General features: G+C 39.4%; 1 protein-coding gene across 7 annotated transcripts in view; it reads left to right on the top strand.

Moving 5' to 3' along the window:
• slc4a2b (solute carrier family 4 member 2b) overlaps window positions 1–20,839 on the top strand; it is a 66,033-nt gene extending 45,194 nt beyond the window's left edge. For 3 of the 7 annotated variants that reach the window (XM_038297901.1, XM_038297902.1, XM_038297905.1), the window contains 22 exons: window positions 537–702; window positions 1,145–1,365; window positions 2,494–2,606; window positions 3,169–3,389; window positions 6,976–7,112; window positions 8,021–8,110; window positions 9,932–10,112; window positions 10,203–10,338; window positions 11,817–12,015; window positions 12,098–12,206; window positions 12,335–12,519; window positions 12,598–12,814; window positions 12,886–13,092; window positions 13,402–13,550; window positions 15,482–15,676; window positions 16,014–16,235; window positions 17,425–17,514; window positions 17,592–17,758; window positions 19,115–19,368; window positions 19,460–19,629; window positions 19,712–19,885; window positions 20,507–20,587. In XM_038297901.1, coding sequence (XP_038153829.1) covers window positions 537–702; window positions 1,145–1,365; window positions 2,494–2,606; window positions 3,169–3,389; window positions 6,976–7,112; window positions 8,021–8,110; window positions 9,932–10,112; window positions 10,203–10,338; window positions 11,817–12,015; window positions 12,098–12,206; window positions 12,335–12,519; window positions 12,598–12,814; window positions 12,886–13,092; window positions 13,402–13,550; window positions 15,482–15,676; window positions 16,014–16,235; window positions 17,425–17,514; window positions 17,592–17,758; window positions 19,115–19,368; window positions 19,460–19,629; window positions 19,712–19,885; window positions 20,507–20,587 — 3,684 coding nt within the window. Of the gene's footprint in view, window positions 1–536; window positions 703–1,144; window positions 1,366–2,493; window positions 2,607–3,168; window positions 3,390–6,364; window positions 6,507–6,692; window positions 6,854–6,975; window positions 7,113–8,020; window positions 8,111–9,931; window positions 10,113–10,202; window positions 10,339–11,816; window positions 12,016–12,097; window positions 12,207–12,334; window positions 12,520–12,597; window positions 12,815–12,885; window positions 13,093–13,401; window positions 13,551–15,481; window positions 15,677–16,013; window positions 16,236–17,424; window positions 17,515–17,591; window positions 17,759–19,114; window positions 19,369–19,459; window positions 19,630–19,711; window positions 19,886–20,506 lie in introns of those variants that run through there. The other 4 variants (XM_038297904.1, XM_038297906.1, XM_038297907.1 and 1 more) reach the window with 4 other exon arrangements.
• Window positions 20,840–27,605: the final 6,766 nt, after the last annotated feature.

Below are 27,605 nucleotides of genomic sequence, written 5' to 3'. Positions count from 1 at the left end.
CACCACATTTAATGCTGTGATGAAAAAATGTTTAAAATAAATCAGAGATAACACTTTGCTTCAAAATCCTGAGAAGAAAAAAGAAAACTTGTCATTCAATCATTCCTAGACTAGTGTGATTGTTTTCATTCCTACTAACAGTCTGCCTCGTTATCATAGGATTGTGTAATGTAATATTTATCTTTAGAAGCTGGTATTCTACAGATTGCTATGATGCATTCATTACCAGTGGTCATACTTCTAGAGAACTATTTGACAGTCAAATTTGACCTTCATTAGGGTAAAAAGAGGGGTTTTAATCAGTTTAATTTAATGCCAGAAATGGTGTTTGTTTATCATGGTAAAAACTTGCAGGAAATCCCATATTTGATCTGCTTCTGTAATGCTGCTGCTGTTTGAAATTCTTTTATTAAATCTCACAGGATTATCATTAAAAATCACTTAATTTCTGAAATGGTTCCTTATTGAAATACTGCTTCCTCTGACTGCATACAGAACCTGTCCAAAATAATCAGTTTATTTTTTATTTTTTGCAGCCTGAGGCCTGTGCTTCCTCTCCGCTTCTCCAGCGCCGGGAGGAGGAGGACGACGATGGCGACCTGAACAAAGCTTTGGGCGTTCAGCGCTTTCAAAACATTCTTCGCCCTGCTGCATCTGTACCCGACGAACTGCTTCACTCCTACCATGAGGAGGACATTGAATGTATGAACAGAGCATTTACCTCTTAGCTTTTTTTCTGCATCCACTGATAACGTTGTTTGTTTGATACTGTGCCATAAGTAATTACTGGCATCCCTAATGCAGGAAAAAAAATAACTTAATGTAGTAGTTATACTAAATTTATATATTTTGTTTGGGAACATTTATTCAAGATTTTTTAGGCATCAAATTTATTTTCTTTTTCCATGCATTAAAGACACAAAAGTCTCAGGGAATATGTATGTACAAGAAATTGAGAGAGAGGATGTGCATATTTGTGGGTTATTCCTCCTCCAGTTAATAAATGCAAAATTAATAGCAATTTTCTCATTTTTCAGCATAAGATGATGCACCACACAAGGAGATGTCATTAGGTGTGCTCAGAGCTGTCTTAAAAAAAAAAAAAAAGTTTTCCTGAATTGCTCCCACTTTCTTGTTTTTGTAGATCACCGTCACTACTCCCGTCACATTCACCGGCCTCTGTCCAAGCTCCCGACTGAGGGGAAAAAGAAAAAGGGCAGCGGTAGAAGGAAGAAGAGCAAAGATCATAAAAGCAGCCGTCCCCCCTCTAGTGGTCCTATTGAGGAGGGGGAGGATGAAGAGGAGGAGGAGAGCATAGAGGCTTCTTCTGCTCTGTCAGAGTCTGAGAAACCCAAAGATGTTGAGGTACTATCCTTTAAGTGAAAACAACTATAGAGGTGCACAATTTTTAAATCCGTTATTTAGATTTATTGTTTTTATTTGTACACTGCTTTCTACCCCCATGTGGCAAATTAGTCTGATCACCTGAGAAAAAGCCTATCAATACCCCACTTTAAAGTCACTATTCATGTTTTATTACCACTGATTGTTGATTTTAAAAGACAAAAGTATTTATGTTTTTGCTTTTTAGGATATTTAATGTAGGATGACATTTCTGTACCAGGTATAAGTCTGTCCTTTTTTAGCAGTTGAGCATAAAGTAGCATAGATGCATGTTATTTCTTTTGCAGAAGTTCTGCAGGAAGGGTTTTTTTTTTCCACAAAACAAGATTTGATTATAAGCCTTTCCAAGCTGTCATGTTGTTTTCTGCCTTGTCCGTGAGTTCTAATGGACTTTTACAATGCAGGACTTGCAGGATTCATCAAAAAAAGGTTTTGTTTTGTTATAGAGATTTGCAGATTAACCTCTAAAATGACGCATACCTACTCTTTCCCAAAATAATAAGGAAATATGTGAAACTATTTGATTTAATTTGAAAACAGCAGACAGTGACCCAATGGTTTTATCAGAGAGGAATTCAATTAAATAAATTATTAAGGAATAAAATATGAAATAATTCAATTGCAAATTATACATTAGAAAACATGGGAAAATATGGAAAACCATGAAGTTTTAAACTTATACAAAAATCAATTCAAAGCAGATGTGGGTCAGAATCCAGCCGCTGCGGTCAATCGGGACAAGTACATCAGCCACAAAAAAACTCTCTTCACTTCTGCTATTAGCTTTTGTTAATAGGGGCTGTGTCCCCTACTGAGATTTTACCCATTGGAGAAAAAAAACAAAACAAACAAAAAAATACTTGGCAATGAATCATTTCTGATAATGTTAAAAAAGCAGATTTTTTTTTCTGGCGTCTTTAAATGTAGGATGTGTGATTGGGAGCTGTCCACCACCTCCTGGGCTTCCCCTTTGTTCTGGATCAATGTCCAGCAGTAGAAAAAGTCTGCAGATGTTTGTTAACAATACTTCAGGCTTTTGTTTCTTTTCTATTTTGTCAACTGATGTTTCACTTTCTTTGCTTTGTTTAGTTTTTCTTGTCAGATGATGATCAGGTGTCCAGAGGAGGAAACTCAACCCGAGAGCTGAACGTCCTTCCTCAGTCCCCTGCAAGAGCAGAAGCCGAAGATGTTTCCACCACTGAGTGAGTGCAGTTTCATTGCCTGACTGAGACACAAACTATTTATAATCCAATATTACCTTCTGGGATTCAATGAAACCTTCTAGCAGAAATATTTCAGGTTAACGCACGCTTTAGACTCTGAGGTGCTCTCTGTTCGTTACCAAGACTCAGGCATCCAGTGTGCCTGCTGGGGATCATCTGATGGACCAGAGTAATCCTGTTTTCATGAACCCATATATCAGCATCTCTATAGAGACTCTGCTCACCCACACGGTTTCAGGCTCCTCCTTTTGCAGTGACTTTTCCATTTTGAGGTTTTAATCTGAGCCTGGATTACGCAGCATAAAGCTTTAGTCTAGTTGGCTAGAGAACAAGCCCATTTTAGATTGATTAGTTTATTTAGTTTGGATATAAGAGAGAAGCAGCCACTGTGTAAGAGCTCAAAGTAACTTCAAGTAGGTAAGTTAGTGTTTTCTGCTTAGTACTTGTGTATTTGTAAAATAAAGCTATAAAGTATCATTCAGAAATGTAAGAAAACTGTCTAAAGAGTGCATTGGTTTTTCTTCTCTCCATTTTATTGCAGTAAACCCAACTCAGCCAGCTCTCCAAGCCTCACGTCCCACTCTGCTTCACCTGAAAACCCACCTGTGGGTCGGGTCTCCTCCACCAGCCGTAGCTACGACCTGCAAGAGCGACGCCGAACAGGCAACATGACGGGTGCAGAGCAGGCCAAGTACCAGCGCATCCCCACGGATGAGACCGAAGCCCTGACGCTGGCCTCTGCTGATCTGGATGGGATCAAAAGTGAGTGATAAATAGATTTCTGCGATTACTATTAAATTCTTTTTTTCTTTTTTTATATCATCTGTTTGTAAGTAGTAGATGGAAATATATTATGTTTGCATTGGGAAAAAAATGTATCTTGCTTCAGTTCAATCTCTTGTTTGGTTGTTTAGCCATTTGTTAACTGTATTACACAATAATATAATGAACTGGTTTTCATTTTCTCCGTGAATATAAAAACATCTGATATTTCTAATAAAGAAAAAAAGTTAATTCATAGATTTTTATAACTGTTTAGGTTTATGTCAAAGTGTTTTGTGTTTCCCTTGTATTTTTAACAGCAAATTTGAAGTCTTATTTTTTATTGTTTTAATTGGTTAAATGCTCTACTTATTTTTACTATTACTGTGTTTAGACTTTATCGATACATTTTAAAAATGGTTAAAAAAATGTATTTAAGAAACCTAAAGCAGCCGAGCTTTAACCTTGTACATACAGTTTTCAGGCTCGGGTCACGGTTCATAATAGCAGTAGCCTCATCAATCAGTCTATCAGTCTCCCTCGCCCATTTTCCCTTCTACCTCCAAGATGCTTAAACTCCTTCACTTGTGGCTGGAGCTCTCCTCTAACCTGAAGGGAACAAGCCATCTTTTCCCTGTCCAGAACCATGGCCTTGGACTTAGAGGAGCTGATTCCCACCTGGACTCTAATACTCGACTGCAAACTGCCCTATTTCATGCTGTAGGGCTTGGCAGGATAGAACCAGCAGAACCACATCATCTGCTTACTGCATGGGACGTAATGTACTGGTTACCAAACCAGAACCCTTCTGGCCCTAGGCTACCCCTAGAAATCCTTTCCATAAAGGTTATGAAGTGGAGCGGTGACAGAGGGCAGCCTTGCCACAGTCCAACATGCACTGGAAACTAATGCTGGCAATGATGACCATACTCCTGCTCTGCTTGTTCAGAGACCGGATGGTCCCTAGTAAAGGGCCCTTGACTCCACACTGCTCGAGCACCCCCCATAAGGAATTAAAGAGATATATGATCGAATGCCTTCTCTAGGTCCACAGAACACATGTAGAGCTGTTGGTAAACGGCTCTACATGATGTTGACTAGAGATATGTCGGCCATGACAGAACGGAAACATCCAGAGACCTAAGGTCGGGGTGGATCTCACCCTCCCCTAAAGCCTTACCACTTCAGCCTGGGTGAAGAAAGAATTCAGCCAAGAGCATCCCACAAGGTATGTCAGCCGGGATGAGAAGATCGTCAAAGTATTCCTTCCTCCATCTGACAACACTGATTTTAGTGCAATGGGGAGTTACTGATCAGGATATCGTCAAAGCACTACTTCCCCCTCCAGAGACCATGGGCAGTGTGCCAGAATCATTTGAGGTTCACTGATGCAGTCCTCAGTGTCTAAAAATGGTAGTTCCAGGTCTAGTGCTCCTAGTGGATAAGTTACAATCTTGCTTTAAGGCTTTAGTTTTTGTGGCTTTAGATGAACCAGGGGGGACATTGAAGACTTAAAATCTGAAGGGCGAGAGTCACAGTGATAGAAGCTTACTATTAGGAAATATATGCAGTATTTTGGCTGAAGAGTTTTACCTATGATACTCAAAAAAAAAATGTTGTTGAAGACCAGTATTTGTATTGTTACGCAACCTATTAGTGCTTTGGTAAAAACAAAATATTGGTATAGTAGGAATACAATTCTTCAAATAAGGGATTTTTGGGGGCAAAATATATGCCTAACAATTAAGCTGCATGTATTTTTCATAATAAAAAGATAAGGATCCAGAAGCTGAGCTGCTAAAAGAAGGTTTTCAGCCAGTGTCTTCTGAATTAAAATGAAAATGTTACTGAGAAATAACTGAAAGCAGGAAAAACCTGGACGTCAGCAAGTTTGGAGAGCCAAGAGGGCAACAAATATATTACATTATAAAGAGTCTTGGAGTCATCTCTACTTGAGATGCATGTCGAATGAATCCATCTTAATTGAAAACATGGATGGAGCATGAAGGGATGGAATACACTATCAATTCTGTCTTGAAAAGTTAAATATGTTTTCTTTGTAAGTTAGATATTTTTTCTTTAGAAGTACTGAATCTTCTGGCTTGGGGCATATCTCATCTTGTCTTCATCATGACTGTCAGCTTCCCTGCACCTTCGTTCTTCTATCAGTTTTGCTAATCCTCAGATTGCTTCAGAAATGTAGCTAAAGTCTTCTTCTGATCCTTGCTTGGTTGCTATGTGGGCCCCAACATCTTGTAAGGTTGCCGGCTCCTAGCTCAGCGTGGGCCCGTGTTAAGGGTGGAGGTGATTTGCGTCAAAAAGCCAACCTCTCAGCAGAGAACACCGACAAATTAGAAAGTTTGGCAGACAGACCTTCATTATTAAATTAAGCGTTCCTGCTGTCAGGTGAGGCCCCTAGGATTTGATCCTTATCCAACATGGGGGCTAATGGCGAAAACTGAACCTTAGTTTCTGACCTCAGATCATTACAGAGCTAAACGAGGCAGAGGGAGTTAAGTTGACATGACTGGTTTGATAATTAGTTCTTCTTGAGTTTTTTTTTGGGGGGGGGGGCGAGCTGAGTGTGCAACCTGGTTCATTAGAACTTCTCAATCATGTTTTCTTTTATCTGCTTCCCGTCCCATAAAATCATCCTGGGAAAGTGTCCGTCTATCTGGCTGCTGCTCAACTACAGGAATTATTTCAGCACCATCCTTCAGCTTCTGCTCAACTCCAGCAAATTATCACCATTTCTCACTGATGCATTTTGATGTCTGGAAATGCCGTCTTTTTTTTTTTTTTTCCCTAGCCGCAGCACATTGTGGTCATGTAGCCTGCTTATGGGCCTCCTTTTCCTTTAAAGTCCCACCAGGACTCCCCCATCACCCCCACTCCCTTTGTTTTTTTTTTTCCTACTTTGATGCAACCTGCAGACATCATGGAGCGACTTTTAGATAAAACCTGAAGGCTGTGGAGGCGGGTCTGTTGCAAACAAGGCAGCAGATGAAAGAGTTTGTTTTGTCCTTTTGAGGACTGTCGGATACTTATGACCCAACAGATTGATGTCGAACATTAAAAGCTTCTCTGCTTGTTACATTATTCAAAGTTCGCATGCTGGTAAGTCTTTCATTTTAGATTTTCCTTAACTGGTTTCATTTGTGTGGCTGCAAGGGGTAATTTCATTTGCAACCATGTTTCCTTTCATCGATTGCTACAACTGGAACACATCAGCAGTAATTATGTGTCAGCAGATTCACTGATCTTTGAACTCCTGACAGAACAGGTTCTGCTCGTTTTTGTTTTGTCTGAGATACCCAGTGCCGCTATTCTTTCTCTGCGTTCTTTTTTTAATACCTGGTGTGCTGCCAGCACGAGTAACTGTAGTCCGTGCTCTGGGACAATAGAAACAAAACGGCCAGAAGGCCTCTGATCTGGTGGCCTGAGATTTGATCTAAAATTTTAAGGTTGGTGCAAGGCTGCTGAAAAGATGTGCAGTAAATAATGTATTCTTTCGGTTTCTAGAAGAAAATTTTGTTTAAAGAAATGTTTTGTTTTTTGACACTAATTGGACTTCTTTGTTCCTCAGGTCATCGATTTGAGGATGTTCCCGGCGTGCGCAGACACCTCGTCAGAAAGAGCACGAAGGGGCAGGTGGTGCACATTGGTAAAGACCATAAGGAACCAACGACTCGCAGCAAAAAGCAAGACCGCACCCCACATGAGGTGAGTTTGTACTGGTTCTGGGTCCCGCTGCATTTAAATTAAGGAGCCTGTCCTCATTTAGAGCCTTGTTGCTACCAAACAAAATATCCATTGGTAATGATCCATATTGGGAATTCTAATAGTTTCTGAAGTCTGATTAATAACTACAGAAAGGTTTCTAAAAGCAAAGCAGCTGATTATTTCAAAGTCCCCAAAATCTTTCAGTAATTAAAAGGATTTTTATTTCTTCTTTAATCTGACAATAACCAAAATGTCCCCCTTTTTAAAATTACCTCATTAGTTTTTGAATATTATGTTATTTCACGCACAATATAATCTGTTTTTCTTGCTTGTTTAATCAATGCAAGTGTACTGCATGAAAAATAGTTTTTAAAAGTACTTTAAGCAGGAATAAAGCTTCAGAGAAGTATGGTAAGAAAGTCAATATTTGATTCCTCAGGTGACAGAAATCTGAAAATTAAGCTTTTATCTTAGTTTGATGTAATAATTGTGTTTGTAGTCATTTGTTTTCTTGCTTCCTTTCTCGAATGCAGATATAAACTGTGGCAACGGTTTTCCTATCTCTCAGTCTCTGGTTTAGTTCTGCTCTGGCTCTTTTGTGGAAGAGACAGGGAGAGAAAGAGGTGATTAAAAAAGAATGAATGAGTTCTTTCCTTTCACGCACCAAAAAGAGATGGAGGAGAGAGAGAGAGAGGCTCATAGGTAACCAGACACTGGAAGGGAAAAGCTGAGGGATCTATGTTTTATTAACACGGACACGCATTCTCATGCAGCAGGCCAGGTTCACATCTTGCTGCTGTCATGCGTGTGTGTGATGAGAATTAGCCGTGAGGATGTCTTTAAAAGCGAAGGTCCAGATCACGCTGAGTTAGGTCAACTCACCGCTTTGAGACGTTTCGCTCCTGCAGCCTCTACCGGTGGTTCTATACCGTTCTGCCTCACGGCCTGACAGCATCCTGCTGAACATGGACTCCAGTCAAATGGCTCGGTACCAGAAGGTGAGGCTGGGTGACCGGCCATTGTCGGCTTTGACCTGTGTGAGCGTGCTTTGACAGGCATGCAGTGGCTGCAGAGGACTGATTAAAGAGCTCTCCTACTTTTCTGGTTGGGATTTACAAGCTGGACTTATACTGACCAGCATGCTCATTTAACCTGCTAACGAGCGCCAAAGGCGGATGGAAGACTGCTGATGGACTACAACAAGCTTTGAAGGATCTGTTAGGGGGTTGGATCTTTTGTTTGAAATATTGCCTCCTAATGATAAAATCCTTATTGATTGTTCGTTCACATAACCTTGAGCACTTAAAGTAACATTTGTGTTTCAGAGCATAACTTGAATTACTAGATCATGATTTCCAGTGTTTGAAACTCAGGTTTAGAAATAAGTTTTAAAATGTGAGTAATTTGATTAATTTCCTGCTTCTTACTTTTAAGCATCCTTAAAGCCTTTGAACCTTCATTTTAAATGGACCGTTTTTTACCTTTACTGATTGTTTGGCACATGTTTGGGTTTGTTTGGTCATTAGAGCATGACTACTGTTCCAGGTAGAATTTTACAAGCAGGAATCCTGGACATTTTCATTAACCATTGACCTTTAGTTATCTGAACTGTTCTTTTGCTGCAGCAGCAATCATTGATGCACAAGTTTGCATTTAATCTGGATTTTCCTATTAGAGTCCAAATTATATGCAAAAAGGCTGAAATGTGTGCATAGAGCCCCAAAAAAACTTGGGTGAACATCTCCAAGAGGTTTTGCCTTAACTACTGATTTGTGGATTTTCTCTCATCCACACTTTATCAGAATTTTACATACGTGTTTGAAAATATACAGTGGGTACAGAAAGTATCCAAACCCCTTTACATTTTTTACTCTTTATTTCATGCTACCATTTGCTAAAATCAAAGTCCATTTTATTTCTCAATAATGTACACTAGGCACTCGATATTGACAAAAAACAAAACAAAACAAAGATGTAGATTTTTTTGCAAATTTATTATAAAAAAATGTAAAACTGAAATCAACTTTTTTGATTTTAGCAAATGCTACAATGAGATGGAGTGAAAAATGTAAAGGGGTACTTTCTGTACCCTCTGTACAATCCCACAAATGACCCAGGAAACCAAGACTTGAACTAAGACTCAAGTCTATCATATACTAGGAAATGCTGGATGATTAGTCTGCATTCTGAACTCTTTGATATCAACATGGTTTCAGAAGGAAACTTCTGCTGTATTTACACACTCAAATTAAATTTCCACTTGCTTTGATAGGCGAGCCAAATGGCCTCTGGAGAAAAGCTTAGATCAGAGGAGGCCTAGATTAAGCTTTTTTAAACAAAACGAAAAAAATGTAGTCTGTGTTCAGAAAAAACAAGCAAAGCATGGTGATTGCTGTATTATGCTGAGGGTTGCTTACGTTGACAGGGATACTGATGAAATAATGATGGATTAACTCTTACTTCTTAAGCTTAACCTAACCCCTTCAATTTACCTCCCTATAGTTCCAGTATGTCAAGACCTTGATAAATCCCATACAAAAGCACAATTCTTGTTAACCTGCTATATGGCCAAATATTTGAGTGTAAGTATTCAAACCCATATTTAAAATTCTGATGTGTGGATGAGATAAAATCCACAAACTCTTCTTTTGACAAATGTTTTTTTTTGTTCTACAATCTTTTCATTGCAGCTTAAATGAATGGTTCAAAAAAATAAGGAGCCTTAATTGGTACATCTCAGCTCTGTTGGTGTCATTAACTGCAAACTCGAGCTCCATGTTCAGTCAGCTAAACCTTTGTTCTCGTGACATCACCTTCAGGTGTTTGTGGAGCTGAACGAGCTGACGATTGACAAGAACCAGGAGATGCAGTGGAAAGAGACGGCTCGTTGGATCAAGTTTGAGGAGGACGTGGAGGAGGAAACAGACCGCTGGGGGAAGCCTCACGTTGCTTCGCTGTCTTTCCGCAGTTTGCTCGAGCTGAGACGGACCATCTCCCACGGTAAGAAGACTACTTTTTATGCTGCTGCATTACTTTATACTCGATAGGACTTCAACACTAAACTACAGAGTCCTGTGTGCGTTTTTAAAGGCGCTGTGCTGCTAGACCTGGACCAGAAGACCCTACCAGGCATCGCCCACCAGGTGGTGGAGCAGATGATCATCTCTGATCAGATCAAAGCGGAGGACAGATCCAACGTCCTGAGAGCTCTGCTGCTTAAACACAGGTGGAATGATGAAAGGAAGCTTTCTCTTGTGTTATCGAGGATTTCTGACAGTGCCCACATTGTTCCCAGAAAAGAATCTAATTTCCAACAAATAGTGGAAACTAGAGTCCGCTGCTGTATGTGCACATCTGTTGGTACATTCAAAAGCCTTTTAAAATTCAACTGTTAATTACTACCATATGTTTTTCTAGTTTAGAAGGAAACCACCTTTAATATGAGCACAATTTAGACAGTGGGGAATTTTCTTTTCTTTTTTTTTATACCCCTGGTATTACAGCTGTATATTCCTCTGCTGTTATTTGTACAACGTTATTTTATCTATAAAGCCAAAGAAAAACGGGCCCACAGCATGACGGATCCTCTACCTTACAGGCTTTTCTAGATTTTCATATTTTTTCGAAGACAATCCTGGAGCATTTGTTGCTGAAAGGTTATTGGTCAAAGCAACAGGACCTTGTAAAATCATAGTGGAGTTTTGCACTCTTATTTAAATTTGTAATGGAGAAAACTCTTTCCTGAAATCCCAACCAAACAGCTGGATGGCATGTGTGCAGTGTCCAGAGATAATCAGACTTTATGGCCACAACTATTCTGCCTCTTTGCAGAATAGTTTGTTGTATCAGTCACACGTTTTCAGATTTTATCGGTTCATGCTGTGATGCATAATCACCAGGTACCGAGAGCATTTAAAGATAAATAACCCCACAGCACCACTGATCCCTCACTATACTTTAGATCAATGTTTTTCAACCCTGGTCCTTAAGGCTCACTGCCCTGCATCTTTTAGATGCAGCTTTCCCAGCTTTCACACACCTGTTATCAATTGATAGCAGATTATCAGGCTTTGCTGAACTGCAATCATCTGAATCAGGTTTGCTGAAGCTCAGAAACATCCAAAACATGCAGAGCAGTTTGCCTTGAGGACCAGGATTGAAAAACCACTGTTCATGATAGAGATGAATACCTTGGGTCTCATTCTTTGGTCAGTTTTTAAACAGTGAATTCTATGAATTATCTACCTTCCTTGCGTCATAAGGTCCTGCCCTCTGGGAAGTTTGCCTCCATCATGTCATATGGATGTTCCTAGAAATATAGCACGCTATCAATTACTTTTTAAAGTCAGTAATTATGTTGTTAAAATACATTTTTTTGTGTTCTGTAATTTTCTATTTAAGCATGGTGATTTGAAAATCTCTCGAGTGTCAATTTGTATTGGCTCCATTTGCTAGAGGGACAAATTTAAACATTTCAGTTATTAGCAGGGGCTGCAATAATAATTCCAAGGGCGCTTCAGAGGCCCCCTATGGTTTAATGGTACAGCCATGAAACCCAGATACTTGCACAGAAAATCATTTTCATGTGTTTCAAGTTGATTTCCCTCTCTACTGCACACTTCCTGCTATTAGATGGCTTCATGCTTGGTCTCTGCCTCTCTTCCTCCTGCTCAACCTCACTCTCCCTTTTCCTGCCCCCCAAAGTCACCCGAGCGACGAAAAGGAGCATGCTAGCCATTTCCCCAGAAACATCTCAGCAGCAAGCCTTGGCAGCCTTTTAGTACACCACACCGCCAACCACAACCATCAGATGGAGCCGTCAGTGACCGACCCCCTCATGGGCACCGCCAACTCCACAGCGGACAACGACACTCGCATCGACATGGACAGAAGTGAATCACAGGTGGGTCTCGGCTCAAGGTTCTCTCTAAAAGTTCTCTCTCTGGATTTTTCTTTCCTCTTCATCTGTATTGCTGTGTTTACAGCTAAAGGAACCAACTCTGGGGCCTGGCATGCATCGATCCAAGTCCAAACATGAGCTGAAGTTGCTGGAGAAAATTCCAGAAAATGCTGAGGCCACAGTCGTCCTTGTGGGCAAGTTATTATTGTTAAAATACAAAAGATTTTACTCTATTTTTCTACTTTAATCACACGTAACATTTGTTCTGGTTTAACCTGAATCTTTATCTGGCTTTTTTTTATCCTCTGTCGTGTTTTTCCAGGTTGTGTCGATTTCCTGGAGCAGCCCACGATGGCCTTTGTGAGGCTCCAGGAGGCAGTGGAGCTGGAGTCTGTTCTGGAAGTACCTGTTCCTGTCCGCTTTCTCTTCGTCCTGCTTGGACCTCCAACCACCAGTATGGACTACCATCAGATTGGACGCTCAATCTCCACCCTAATGTCTGACAAGGTAAGCAGAAAATCCAAGTATAGAGTTGATGTTTTTCTTTTAATTGCTTAACTTATCCACATTTCCTCTTGTCAACAGCAATTTCATGAGGCAGCTTACCTGGCAGACGAAAGGCAGGACCTGCTGAATGCCATCAACAGTTTCTTGGACTGCAGTATCGTTCTGCCACCTTCAGAGATGGCAGACGACGAGCTGCTGCGCTCTGTTGCACGCTTTCAGAGGGAGATGCTCCGAAAGAGGGAAGAACAAGAACAAGTTAAACTGGCAAAAGAGCCAAAAAGCTTTGAGGATAAAGGTAAGCTTCTGGTTATTTGGGGGGGATTTAATCATATTGCTGGATAACAGCTTTGTTTTTTTATCACACAGAAGCCCTCCTCAAACCTTCGAAGAAATCAGACGATCCCTTAGAGCGCATGGGGCGCCCCTTTGGGGGGCTCATAAGAGATGTTCAGCGTCGATACCCGAAATATATCAGTGACTTTAAGGACGCCCTGAACAGCCAGTGTATGGCTGCAGTTATCTTCATCTACTTTGCTGCTCTCTCTCCAGCAATCACATTCGGAGGTCTGCTAGGTAAGGGTGGGTGGGATGTCTCCAACTTAACCAGTTTTATGCAGGATTACAAGTGTGCAACTTCAGTAAAGTATTGGTTCAGGGTTTTAGTGTAGTGCAGCTTTAGTGTACATTTAAATTTTATTCATATGTAATTTTTTCTTTATTTCGAGGTGAACTGAACAGAATAAAGTCACATTAAGGTTGGAAAATCTTTAGCAGTGATTTTTCTCCTTCTCAGAACGATGATGTCGCAGATATACCCTTTTTTATTTCTAATAATATCAATGTTTCTCAATTTAAAGTTCATTTATCTGTATCTGTTTTAAGGTGAGAAGACAGACGGGTTGATTGGTGTTTCTGAGCTAATCGTCTCGACTGCAGTCCAGGGGGTTCTGTTCTGCTTACTGGGAGCTCAGCCGTTGCTGGTGGTGGGCTTTTCTGGACCTCTTTTAGTCTTTGAAGAAGCCTTTTTTAGTGTAAGTTTATCATTTAAGCTAATATTTACAGCAGGATAACGGAAAATACATTTGAGGGAATGAATATTTCGCAACTTTTTTATTTTTTTAATTGATCTCTAGAACTTGCAATACATCTCATCAACAAATAAATGAACATATAAATAAACTGAAAATTTTTTTTTTTTTACGAAGCCTTTTTTAGTGTAAGTTTATCATTTAAGCTAATATTTACAGCAGGATAACGGAAAATACATTTGAGGGAATGAATATTTCGCAACTTTTTTATTTTTTTAATTGATCTCTAGAACTTGCAATACATCTCATCAACAAATAAATTAACATATAAATAAACTGAAAATTTTTTTTTTTTTACATTTTTTATTTGTTGTTGCATCATGGCCACAACTTATTAGACTATTGGTTTGAAGAAAAAAAAACTGACTAACAAAACAAGAAAAAACTGAATACAAAATTGAATACGGTTTTTTTAAGAGCCAAAATTGTTTTGGGAAAATGTTACCATAAACATGCATAGTCTGTTTTTTTATTTTTTAAGATATACATTTTACTGGACACACAGCTGTAAGCTACATGTGTGGCCACATTATGCTAATTTTGGCATTCTTGGTTGTTTTGTTGGTGATGTTGCCTTTTGTATCTCTGCTTCTGTCTCCTTGAACCGGTCGGCCTCGGCAGATGGCCGCTCACACTGAGCCTGGTTCTGCAGGAGGTTTTTTCCTGTTAAAATGAAGTTTTTCCTCTCCACTGTCGCTGCAATGATGCTTAGTGTGAGGGATTGCCTTTGAGTCAATGAGTCAATGCTATCAACTGGTTTTCCTTCGATAGAAAACTTTGAATCAGACTGTATGATCTCGTTGAATTGTCTTGAGATGACGTGTTGGGAATTGGCGCTATATAAATAACTGAATTGGAATTTAATTGAATTTAACCTCATGCAGTTCTAGTGGTTCAAGTGAATGTTCTTCAGATAAATTGTACAGAAAATCTTGAAGAGCACATAAAGCAATTGACTTAGAGTTGTACTCCATGCATGCATGCTGTCAACATCAGAAAAAGGTGGCTTTGGTAACGGGTTAGGGTTGATAGTTATAGTGGCATGTGCGTTATGTGTTAGAACTGGTCTTACCATTTAAAATGTATAAAACACTTTGCTCTATATCCCTAGTCGAAATGACCTGGGACTAGTTAGTATGGTGCCGTCTGTAGATTTCAGTAGTGCGTATCACATCAGATGCAGCCGCCAGTTGATACTGAATTTTTTTTTTCTTGCATTTGCTCATCCATTCGCTGGTTTATTAGATCTGTGTGGCATTTATCATCGTATGAAAACAGAGGAATAAACAGTAATCTCTGTATCACAGATGTGGGCCCCCAGAAAAATCAGAAACTCTTATCTAGCATTGATAAGCCTGACATCCAATAATCTTCTTCGTGTCAGCCTTAAACAACCTTTATCAATCAATCTCTGTTTACAAGGGAAAGTGACAAAAAGGGATTTGAAGATAAAACGTTTACCTTTAGATTCTGTTTGGGAGAAAAAAGATAGCTGTAAGATTGGGTTGGTTTTATTTTTTCATCTTGTTTGTACATTTATGGGTCATAGACTTAAAGATGATCATTTTCTGGAGGGTTTCTGTAAGGCTGGCCAAAAGGAAGCAACTGAATGTAAAATTGCAGAAGAGCGCAGAGATTGAACCTTGAGGTATCCCATGAATGAACTGAGAAGATTATGTTTGCTGTTTAAAATTCAACAAAAGGTCATGTAAGATGTTTCGATAGTGACAGCGGCAGTGGAAGTTTATTCCTAAATTATAGTGTCGAAGATGCTTTTTTCCTGAATATTTTTTTTTTCTTTATGCAGCATTTATTTCCATTTACTGTGATGCCTTGTAAATGGTTCATTGTACCATTCCTTTCCCCCACCACAGTTTTGCAAAGCCAACAGTATGGAGTACCTAACGGGCCGTGTCTGGATCGGCTTTTGGCTCATTATCATCGTCGTCATTACAGTGGCCTTTGAAGGCAGCTTCCTGGTGCGCTTCGTCTCCCGCTTCACCCAGGAAATCTTCTCCTTCCTCATCTCCCTCATCTTCATCTGCGAGACCTTCATCAAGCTAGGCAGGGTAAGCTTTAGATTTGAAATTACAAACGTTTCAGCATGCGGCAGGATTGCGTAACAGACGTTAAATCGAACTGACTAATCTTTGGACGGCACTCAAAACATGGGGTCAAAATGAGAATGTTTTTCTAACAAGAGCTTCTGAAATCTTTTATGACTGATTTACTTTGAAAGAATAATAAGCTGAAGGTTACATTTTTAGAGGCTTGTGATGTAGGAAGATTTGATTATTTTTAGAGTTCTGTGGCATAGGTCCTGAAGCTTGATGTTTTCTGATGGATGTAACCACTTAATGTTTTTATTAAGGTTATGTTGCTTAAACCAGGATATTTTATGTTCAGATATTCAAGGAGCATCCTCTGAAACGCTGCTCCATCAACACCACCTTAGATGGACAGATGTCTGCAGAAAACATCAGCACGATGCACAACAGCAGCACCAATGTCGTCACGGTCACTGGAGAGCCCAACACCGCTCTGCTCTCTCTGGTCCTCATGGCCGGCACGTTTTTCATCGCTTATTACCTGCGCAAGTTCAAGAACAGCGCCTTTTTCCCCGGCAGGGTGAGCATGTATGATTTTATGCAGTGAAAGTAATCGACCGGACAGGGGAAAGGGGGACAGTAAAATTAAGGTTTTTCCAAAATGTAAAGCTTTAAACCTCTAGAGATCATGGATACATTAAAAAGGCCCAACTAAAATTATTTTAGACCTTTAATTATTTTTTCTTGTCAAATATAATCTGAAAATAATTAATTTTTTTTTTAAAGGAATAATTTATTTCCGATTTTCCGTAATCCTCACAGGGCCAGACTCTAAAAGGTCTAAATACATGATGAGCCCAGCTAACAGTCAGCTAAATGTTCCTCATTAAGTTGGACTTATGGGACTCTTATAGCCATCAGAATGGTTCTTGGGTTACTCTGTTTTTTGGCTGGGGGGGGGGGGGGGGGGGGGGTTGGCTTCTCTTCTGACAGATATAAACCTGGTCTATACATTTGCAAGAAGGTTGAGTTCTGAACTATGTCATCAGTCTGCTTGATCCATTGCAACATCTTTTTACCAGTTGGACCATAATATGTTCACAAGCTTGCTGTTTGGAGTAAAAATAAAAAAATATATATCCTCCAACCAGGCTGTGTCCGAACATCTGCCCTAACGCCTGGATCACTATATAGAACGGGTCTATATAGTAGAGTTTATAGTGAAATCCATTAACTGACCGTTTCGACAGATGATCAGTTCTTTTCCCTTCCTGTTGGTCACGTAACTCCGCTTCCCCACAGGGTACCTGCGCCGTCTTTATTTGTCGCTGCTGTCACAACAAATCCCATGATGCTTTGCAAGGAGAGTTCTCCAGGCAAAGCATTCCGGGATATATTTGCTTGCTTAGTGACAATGGATGATCACTACTTTTCAAGGTGCATTATGGGAAGTTTCTGGTCCAATACTTTTTCATCCAGTAGACGTTCGGACACTCATTTAAAATGGCCTAATCACTATATAGTGGCCTTTATAGTGATTAAGGCGGAGCCTCTGTGTGTTTAATGTACTTGCTAGCCCCTCACTGTGGTTGTGTGCATAAATATGGGATTTAATGAAAAATATAAATTCAATTTCAAGTTTAACAGCAAATGGATGAAAGAGTTCCTTTGGGTTTTTTAGTTGGTTGAACCGTGAGGAAGACGATGTAATTTGGTTAATATTTCTAACTCTTTTTTTGTTTTCAACCAGCCTGAACTTTGTTTTCTAGTTTCGTAGGGTTATTGGAGACTTTGGTGTCCCCATTGCAATCCTCGTCATGGTTCTGGTGGACTACAGCATAGAGGACACATACACTCAGGTTGGTTTCAGAGGATCCGTTGTTGCCTGTTTATCTGAATAGCAGTCATGCTCAGAGCTGTCTTTGTTCCTATTCAGAAACTGAGCGTTCCCAAGGGTTTCTCTGTGACGAGTCCCGACAAACGAGGCTGGATTATCAATCCTTTGGGCTCGGACGGTGAATTTCCCATCTGGATGATGTTCGCCTGCTGCTTTCCTGCTCTGCTGGTGTTCATCCTCATCTTCATGGAGACTCAGATCACTACGTGAGTAACACTGCTGACAGATGTTTATTTTGATCCTTGCTGGTAAATTATTAACTAAAACTGATCCTAAAGAGACTTGACGCTTAGGTAGCGCTGATAAAAAAAACCCAAAAAAAACAAGGACTTGCTGTACTCCTGAGTCAGAGGAGTCAATACATGGACATAACTACTCTTTTCTGTTTCCTTAAGCCCATGTCCTTGCCTTATCTTTCCTTCTTTTCTTGTCCTTGCCTATCTCTTTGTCCTGTTAATCCATTCTTTTTCTCTTTATGCATTTTCTTTTACCCTCAGCCATCCCTCTATCATTCCACCTATGTGTCCCATCTTTGATTCCTAATGGTTTTCTTCATATTTTTAATTTTTTTTATTTCTTTCCTTTCTCTTTCCATCCTCCATATTTAAATCTACCTGCCGCATAAATACTAGCTTTACGTTAGTAGTAAATCTCTCTTCTTCATTACAAATATTAACTTGAAGGACCAAGAACTCTCAAAAGTGAACCTGTAAACGTGCAATTTTAACATATGCTGTTGGAACCCTTGGATAAATGTTTTAAATCTTAGTGAAACATTGGAGTATTTTTTCTTGTTTTTTTTGTTGTTGTTGTTTTATCTAAACTGAAAGATCCTTCTTGATATTATACAAACATTTGTTTGTATAAAATGGCAGCACTGATCTAAAAAGTCAAACAAGTAGAGGAGAAGTTAAATTTAGGAAAATTAAAACCTACCAATAATTACCAGCTGTATTTTTAGATAGATGCATTTTATTTCATTTAGTATTGTGCTGCCTAAAGTGTGTTAATCAAAGCAAATCGCTGCAGAAGATGCTTTCTGCCTATAGCTATCAACACCTACAACAACTTGTTGAAAAACTGCCCATGAGTTACTGAAACATATTATTTCCCTTTTGGATTAACTAAGTATTTATGAATTTGAACCAAGTATTAGCTCAAAGGTATTGTGAATTTTTTAAAAATCCCACCCTCTCCACTTAAAAAAAAAAAAAAGAAAAGAAGCACAACCCTGTTGTGCTTTTTACCATAAATAATAAATTATGAACAGTTCAGTGTGTGCCTTCAAGTCATTCGCCCATAGGAAGACGTTACCTGGATATAATGAAATATCTTAAGAACAGCTCCAAATGACACAAAAATAATATGGGTGAGTAGAACATGATGTAATAACGTAAAATCAAGGGCCCAATATAAAAGAAACGGCATTCCCCTTTTAGGGCCCAGTGTAAAAAAAAAAAAAATAGCGTTTCCTTTTAAGGAAATTACATAGAAAAGTACGTCTGCATCAGTAATAAGTCAAAGTAAGGAAAAATCAAGCTGTGCTATTTTCCCTCCTGCAGGCTCATTGTCAGCAAGAAGGAGCGGATGTTGGTGAAGGGTTCTGGTTTCCACCTGGACCTCCTGCTGATCGTGGTTCTCGGCGGCTGCTCAGCTCTGTTCGGGCTCCCGTGGATGGCTGCCGCCACCGTTCGCTCAGTGACCCATGTCAACGCCCTCACTGTGATGAGCAAAGCTGTCGCCCCTGGAGACAAGCCCCGCATCCAGGAGGTGAAGGAGCAGAGGGTCACCGGGCTCCTAGTTGCTGTCCTGGTTGGTAAGTGTCACCTACTGGGATGTATGTAGTCCCATTAAAGCCCTTTGTGTGTCTTTTGCTGATATTCATTCTAGTTTTTCTGTGTTTCTAGGTTTGTCCATTGTGATTGGGGAGCTGCTGCGTCAAATCCCCCTGGCTGTGTTGTTTGGTATCTTTCTCTACATGGGAGTAATGTCACTTAACGGCATCCAGCTAACAGAGCGAATGATGCTGCTCCTCATGCCCCCAAAGTATCACCCTGACCACACTTACGTACGCAAGGTAAGAGGAGTGGAGGACTGAGAATTGCTACTGTTCAGAGGTGTGAGTTTACATGTCTGATGGCTTGATATGTGTCCCCCAGGTTCGTACATGGCGCATGCATCTGTTCACCTGCATCCAGATGGTCTGTCTAGTTGTCCTGTGGTCCGTTATGTCCACCCAGGCGTCTCTGGCTTTCCCATTCGTCCTCATCCTCACAGTCCCTGTCAAAATGTTCGTGCTGCCTCGCGTCTTCAATGAAAGAGAGATGGCTTGTGTAAGTTACCCACTGGGGGAGCTGTGAGTTGTTCAGCCACCTGTACCGCTGCATAATGCAGACCCTGTGCTTGGCCATCTCAGTGAGAGTGTGTTTGTTATCAGCTTTATAGATGGTGTTTTTAATAGGAAAAACTCTACGGTATTTGTTGTAAATTCTATGTTCTTTTATGAATATTTATTGTAATCCTCTTAAAATAAGGATCTGAGATCTGAGCAGATTTCCAGAGCTTAACAAATACGTAACAGTTATTTTTTATTTATAATGCCCTCAGCTTCTGAAACAAATCAAGCCACAAAATGTTTAAAATGAAAAATGGTTGCATCAAACATTAAGACCCAGGAGGTAAAAGCTCAGATTTACTTTAACTTGGGCTGCATTCAGGCAGAATGTCAAAAAGGCGTCCCATTGGCTCAACTAGGACTGAAGTCAAGGTACTTTAATGGAAAAATATCAAGATATATATGCAAACAAATAGGTAGAAGTTTTTAGTGCAAGATTAAAAAGCTGCAATTAGATATAAAGTTTTTTTTTTACATGATATTTATATATTTCTGCTTAAAATAAATGTACCATATTTCTTACTGTAAAATCTGTCTTCCCCTTTCTCTCTTTTCTCAGCTGGATGGCGACGATGCGGAACCAAAGTTTGACGAGCGTGACTGTCACGATGAGTACTCTGAGATGCACATGCCCGTGTAGCTATGCTGCCATGCCTCCCATCATCACTAAACTCCACTCAGAACCAGTGGACTCTGGGTCAGAATCTGCAAAGTAAACATCGCTGGGCAACAATATCGTTGCTTACGCCTTTTTTAATATATTGTGTGCTGGATAGCGTCAGATTTCTGTAGCGCTACAAAACAGTGAAAGAGTGACAAAGTGAAGAGATTTAGCTTTTTTTCATTACATTTTGTTTTATTTATTTCAGGGGACAGAAGATTTCTAATTAAATAAAGCTAAAAATGTTGACATAGCAGTAGATGTATGCGCAAAAATTATTACCTTTTAGCCCTGAAAGGTTGCTATGATTCACATTGAATATGTGGAAAATATCTAGGATACATTCCTTTATATTAACATGTTGTTAGTTTTTCACATGTTTTTCTTTCTTTCAAATCCACTAAGCGCCTTATGAAGGAAACGATATACTGAGCTGTTTTTTCCTCCTCATTCTGTCTTATTATAGACAGTCAATCACTTTAAACATGAAGGTTGTAGCACTTTTTATAAGAAACCAAATCTTAACTGTTTGACTATTTTATTTTAGTGTTCTTGAAAACCTCTGGAATAATATCGCTTTAGGTGAAGAATTTTACTTCATTTTTTAATTTATGAGTTATTTTAAAACGGATGCTGCAGTTTAAATCATCTGATTCAGTGCGTGCAGTGACGCAAGATCACCAGCAGAGGGGGATCTTGGGTTATTCACCCCAAAAAAAATGCAGTTTTATTGTTGTATGAATGCCACATATTCTTGTTTCTCATCATGCAGAGTTAATTTTTGTTATTTAAATGGCACGGAGGTTTCACAAACACACTCTAATCATCTCAATGCACATGTACAGGACACTAATGTTCGAATATTTTCTGTTTTACACTCGGTGAGTTGGTTTCTGGGAAAATGCTGTTAATTTATTACTACTTGTCCAAGTGCCAAATATCTACTGTGTGTGTGTAGTGGTCAGAAGAATAAGCTGTAGCAGGTTGGTCGTCTTCTGATTGTCAACGCTTTTACCCATTTTAACTCTAAAACATTCCAGATTTTAACTTTGATTTATTTATGGTTTTATCATTTTCAGTTTCAGCCATATTTCCAAGTAGACAGTGCAGAAAATGCCAATGATCGAACTCTGTGATGAAAGGCTTTAAAACGATGTACTTTATAAAACGGTTTCCATCAGTGTAACCTGGATGGGTTAAAGTTTTGACAGAGGCAAATATTTTAACCCTTCCTGACTTCTGTTACAGCCACACATGCGTGTCAGACACTACGGCAGGGGGTGGGGCGAGTATGCATTTTTAAAATGGGAAATGTTACAGTGTTCTGCACTTTGAAATCAGACATCTGAATTATGCATATGTGGCATCACTGCTATGTGGCTAAAGAGTACTACAGAGGTTTTTATCTGCTTTTAAAGTATGCAAACACTCAGCTGCGCTTTATCCATAATTAATTAGATGTGGCAGATTTTGTGCAGTGTTTCAAATCAGTGTGCCTTTCTAGCTCTGAATTTTGTGATCAAGTCTTTTGAGATGTTTAGATTTGTTGTTATTGCAATGTCAAATCAGTGAGGCTGTTGCTGATCTGTGAATCCATGGTTAAGATACTGATGACAAATAAAAAGTATTTTCTATTTATCTGGTCTGTTTTTTTTTTTTTTTTGTTTGAGAAATTACTTTTCAGCTTTTCTGTGCACAAATTGCCTGTATTAAAGTGAAAATATGGTATAAATATATTAAAATCTAATTCAAACCAGTAGTGTAATTACACCCACCAGTTTTGACTGTGTGTCAATACAATCTGTTTTTTTTTTTTTCTCTCCTATTTTTTCCTGAAGATCTTGCATTGTCAGGTCAATCCCGCAGCTTGGGTAGACTGATGTTTGTAGAGTCACTCCAACAGTGTTAAAAACAATATGTAGGTGTTCTTGAAAAAAATCTCTAATTGGTGCAGGTTGTCTTTCATGTATGCTTTAAGGACCTCACAGCCTGATGCTACCGCCATCGTGCTTTAAATGAAGAATGGGGTGAAAGGCATGATAATCAGATTTCAGGCCTTAAAGCTGATGCTTAATCAGAGCGGAAAATGATGATCCACGATGTTTAAGCAAAGTTAAAATTGTCAAACATGCTTTTCAGTGAAGGGTGTTTCCATCACCTTATTCTACCAGGAGTGTGTTACAGGAGAAAGTTCATGGGGGAGAGGATATTCCAAGGTGCTGTAACAAAGGATTTCCTGCCCTGTATTTGGAAATGTAATTCATCGTTTTTATGTATTTTTATACATTTGCATGTACAGGGAAGATAATTATTTGAACACCCTACTATTTTGCAAGTACTTCCACTTAGAAATCATGGAGGGTCTGAAAGTTTTGTTGTAGGTGCATTTCCACTTTGAGAAACATATTAATAAAAAAAATAAATAAATCAATGTTTCATTTTCTTAACTATTTGTACGATACAGCTGCAAATAAGCATGTGAATACCTGAGAAAATCTATCTTAACCCTTTGTAGGGCACTTTGTGAAATACTTTGAAAATCCAAATATCAAGTCAATAGTGTTATTGAAATCCAGGATAATACCCTATTACCACTTGTACCATTCAAAAATATGGATATTTGGATGGGAAAAAATGTCAGTGTAATAAACGCCAGCTTGCTCGAATAAATATAAGAAAAATAACAAAAGTGCTTATATAAGAAATTCATGAAAAACACTGCGAAAGAAACGCATTTTTTTTTTGTACAACATAACCTTAAAGGCATTAATGCTGATACTGGCACATACATTTTTTAGTTCATAAACCTTAATATAATTGGTAACTAGGCTTATTAACTTTAGCTTTTCAATCAGCTTTTTACATTTTTCTTAACTTTTTCAGCTTAATTTACAGTAGGTAATATATAATTCACGGGTTCATCTAATTGGTCAAATGCTAAAATAAGATGTACAGCCATGTAGCAGTATCTTTGCTGAATGGCTGATATAGATCTTGTGCTTCTAGACCTCACTGAGGGATGGGGGTGTATGTCATCATGTTAAGATTGGACTCGCTTGATGAGATGAAGTCTAGTGTGCGATTGCTTGGTTGGAAAGAAAACCTGCAGCCACACGGCCCTTTCTGGAACGAGTTTGACACCCCTGCTCTAAGGGAAGGAGGTTGTTCCCCAAAATCTCACAATACATGGTCCCAGTCATCCTTTCCTTAATACAGTGCAGTCGCCCTATCCCATATGCAGAAAAACACCTCATGCTTCACAGTAGGGATGGTGTTCTTGGGATGGTACTCATCATTCTTCTTCCTCCAAACACTGTTAATGGAATTATGAACTAAAAGTTCTATTTTGATCTCATCTGGCCACATAGCTTTCTCCCATGACTCCTTTGGATCTTCCAAATGGTCACTGACAAACTTAAGGTGGGCCTTGAGATGTGCTGGTTTACGCATGGGAACGTTCTGTGCCATACATGATGGCGTCTTGTGTATTACCGATAGTAATCCTCTCGTGTAGTTCTGGACTAATTTCTCACCTTTCTTAGGATCATTGAGACCCCACGAGCTGATATCTTGCATGAATCCCCAGTCCGACGGAGACTGACAGCCATGTTCAGCTTATTCCATTTTCTAATGATTGCTCCAACAGAGGACCTTTTTTCACCAAGCTGCTTGGTGATTTCCCCCGTAGCCCTTTCCAGCCTTGTGGAGGATGTACAATTTTGTCTGTAGTGTCTTTAGACAGCTCTTCGGTCTTGGTCATGTTAATAGCTGGATTCTTACTGATTATATTGGGTAAACAGATGTCTTTATGCAGCTAACGACCCCAAACAGGTGCATCTAATTTAAGATATTATATATAAATAGAGAGAATGTATATATACACACACACACACAATATCACCATGTCCCTCAAATATTTTTCACAAACCAGTATAAATCTGTGATAGTGAGCACTTCTCCGTTGCTGAGCTAATCCATCCCACCTCACAGATGTGCCATATCAATAGTGTGTCAGACTGCCCACAATAAAAGGCCACTCTGATTGTTGCAGTTTTATCAAAGAGCAGAATGCCACAGATGTCTCCGGATTTGAGATTTGATTGATCAGGTTGTCTATGGTGACCTGTGGAATGTTGGTCCACTCCTCTTCAATGGCCGTGCAAAGTCTCTGGATGTAGCAGTAGCTGGTCATATATGCCAATCCAGAGCATTCCAAACATTCTCAATGGATGACATGTCTGGTGAGTAATGCAAGAACTGGGACATTTTCAGCTTCCAAGAATTGTGTACCCAAGAATTGTACCAAGAATTGTGCCCTTGCAACATGGGGCCATGAATAATCCTGTTGCAACATGAGGTGGTGATGTTGGATGTATGGCGCAACAATGGGCCTTGGGATCTTGTCAGGGTATTTCTGTGCATTCAAAATTCCATCAATAAAATGCACCTGTGTTCTTCGTCCGTAACAGACGCCTGCCCATACCATAACCACGGCGCCATCATTAGCCACTGGATCCACAACACTGACATCAGAAAACCGCTCATCCACACAACGGCACACACGCTGTCTGACATCTGCCCTGAACAGTGTAAACTGGGAATCATCTGTGAAGAGAACGACTCTCCAATGTGCTAGATGCCAACTAATGTGAGCATTTGCCCACTCATGTCGGTTACAACAACGAACTGGAGTCAGGTGTAGACCTCCATGAGTGCAACGAACATGAATGGATTGTCACAATAAAGGAGAAGTGCTTCCTATCACAGATTTAGACTAGTTTGTAAACAATATTTGAGAGAAATGGTGGTATTGTTGATGGGGAAAAAGTGTAAGACCTTGGACTTCATCTAATAAACAATGAGAGCAAAACCAAGTGTTACCTTTACATTTTTGTTAAAATATGTGTACAGGTGCTGGTCATAAAATTAGAATATCATGAAAAAGTAGATTGATTTCAGTAATTCCATTTAAAAAGTGAAACTTGTATATTATATTCATACATTACATACAAACTCATATATTTCGGATGTTTATTTTGTTTAATTTTGATGATTACAAATGACAACAAATGAAAATCTCAAATTCATCATATCAGAAAATTAGAATATTGTGAAAAGGTTCAAAATTGATGGCCTCTGGTGCCACACTCTAATCAGCTAATTAACTCAAACCACCTGCAAAAGCCTTTAAATGGTCTTTCAGTCTAGTTCTATAGGCTACACAATCATGGGGAAGACTGCTGACTTGACAGTTGTCCAAAAGACGACCATCGACACCTTGCACAAGGAGGGCAAGACACAAAAGGTCATCGCTAAAGAGGCTGGCTGTTCACAGAGCTCAGTGTCCAAGCACATTAATAGAGAGGCGAAGGGAAGGAAAAGATGTGGTCGAAAAAAGTGTACAAGCAAGAGAGATAACCGCACCCTGGAGAGGATTGTGAAACAAAACCCATTCAAAAATGTGGGGGAGATTCACAAAGAGTGGACTGCAGCTGGAGTGAGTGCTTCAAGAACCACCACACACAGACGTATGAAAGACATGGGTTTCTGCTGTCGCATTCCTTGTGTCAAGCCACTCTTGAACCACAGACAGCGTCAGAAGCGTCTTGCCTGGGCTAAAGAGAAACAGGACTGGACTGCTGGTGAGTGGTCCAAAGTCATGTTCTCTGATGAAAGTACATTTTGCATTTCCTTTGGAAATCAAGGTCCCAGAGTCTGGAGGAAAAGAAGAGAGGCACTTCATCCACGTTGCTTGAAGTCCAGTGTAAAGTTTCCACAGTCAGTGATGGTTTGGGGTGCCATGTCATCTGCTGGTGTTGGTCCATTGTGTTTTCTGAGGTCCAGGGTCAACGCAGCCACATACCAGGAAGTTTTAGAGCACTTCATGCTTCCTGCAGCTGACCAACTTTTTGGAGATGCAGATTTCATTTTCCAACAGGACTTGGCACCTGCACACAGTGCCAAAGCTACCAGTACCTGGTTGAAGGAACATGGTATCCCTGTTCTTAATTGGCCAGCAAACTCTCCTGACCTTAACCCCATAGAAAATCTATGGGGTATTGTGAGGAAGAAGATGCAATACACCAGACCCAACAATTCAGAAGAGCTAAAAGCCACTATTAGAGCAACCTGGGCTATCATAACACCTGAGCAGTGCCACAGACTGATCGACTCCATGCCACGCCGCATTGCTGCAGTAATACAGGCCAAAGGAGGCCCAACTAAATACTGAGTGCTGTACATGCTCATACTTTTCATGTTCATACTTTTCAGTTGGCCAACATTTCTATAAATCCTTTGTTTTTATTGGTCTTCAGTAATATTCTAATTTTCTGATATGATGAATTTGAGATTTTCATTTGTTGTCATTTGTAATCATCAAAATTAAACAAAATAAACATCTGAAATATATGAGTTTGTATGTAATGTATGAATATAATATACAAGTTTCACTTTTTAAATGGAATTACTGAAATCAATCTACTTTTTCATGATATTCTAATTTTATGACCAGCACCTGTATATATATATATATATAATCTTTTTTTAAACAACCAATAAAAAAAGAATGGCTTGGTGTGTTGGCTCCGCTCCACAAGTGACTTGCTGTGGGTTTAAGCAGGAAATCACCAAATATAATATTTATTTGTTCACTTAATGAAAAGTTTCAGTAAATATATTTAGCATTCTGTGATTATTATTTATTAATTACTATGATTTTTCTTCTTTTTTTTTTTGCCTTTGTGCACAAGTAAAACTTTTGGTTCTTACCTTAAACCACTTAAAATAACTTCCACTAGAAATGAAGAAAAATCTGTAAAAATAAATCAGAGCTATTAGTAACTTTTTAAAAATTGGTGTGATTTTTCACAACAGAACAACCTTTAAAAAAGGGCGCGTATGGACCATAGCAACAAAGGATGGTTGCGATACGGGATTTTTGTCCAATCAGAAACAATCTAGTGATGACACTCATACCACACATGCTCAGTTGAAT

This window comes from Cyprinodon tularosa, unplaced genomic scaffold (assembly GCF_016077235.1).
Source record: "Cyprinodon tularosa strain WSP-4 unplaced genomic scaffold, ASM1607723v1 ctg4, whole genome shotgun sequence".
NCBI classification, from domain to species: Eukaryota; Metazoa; Chordata; class Actinopteri; order Cyprinodontiformes; family Cyprinodontidae; genus Cyprinodon; species Cyprinodon tularosa.
The sequence above is the reverse complement of the archived record's forward strand: the minus strand, read 5'-3'. Positions and strand labels throughout refer to the sequence as shown.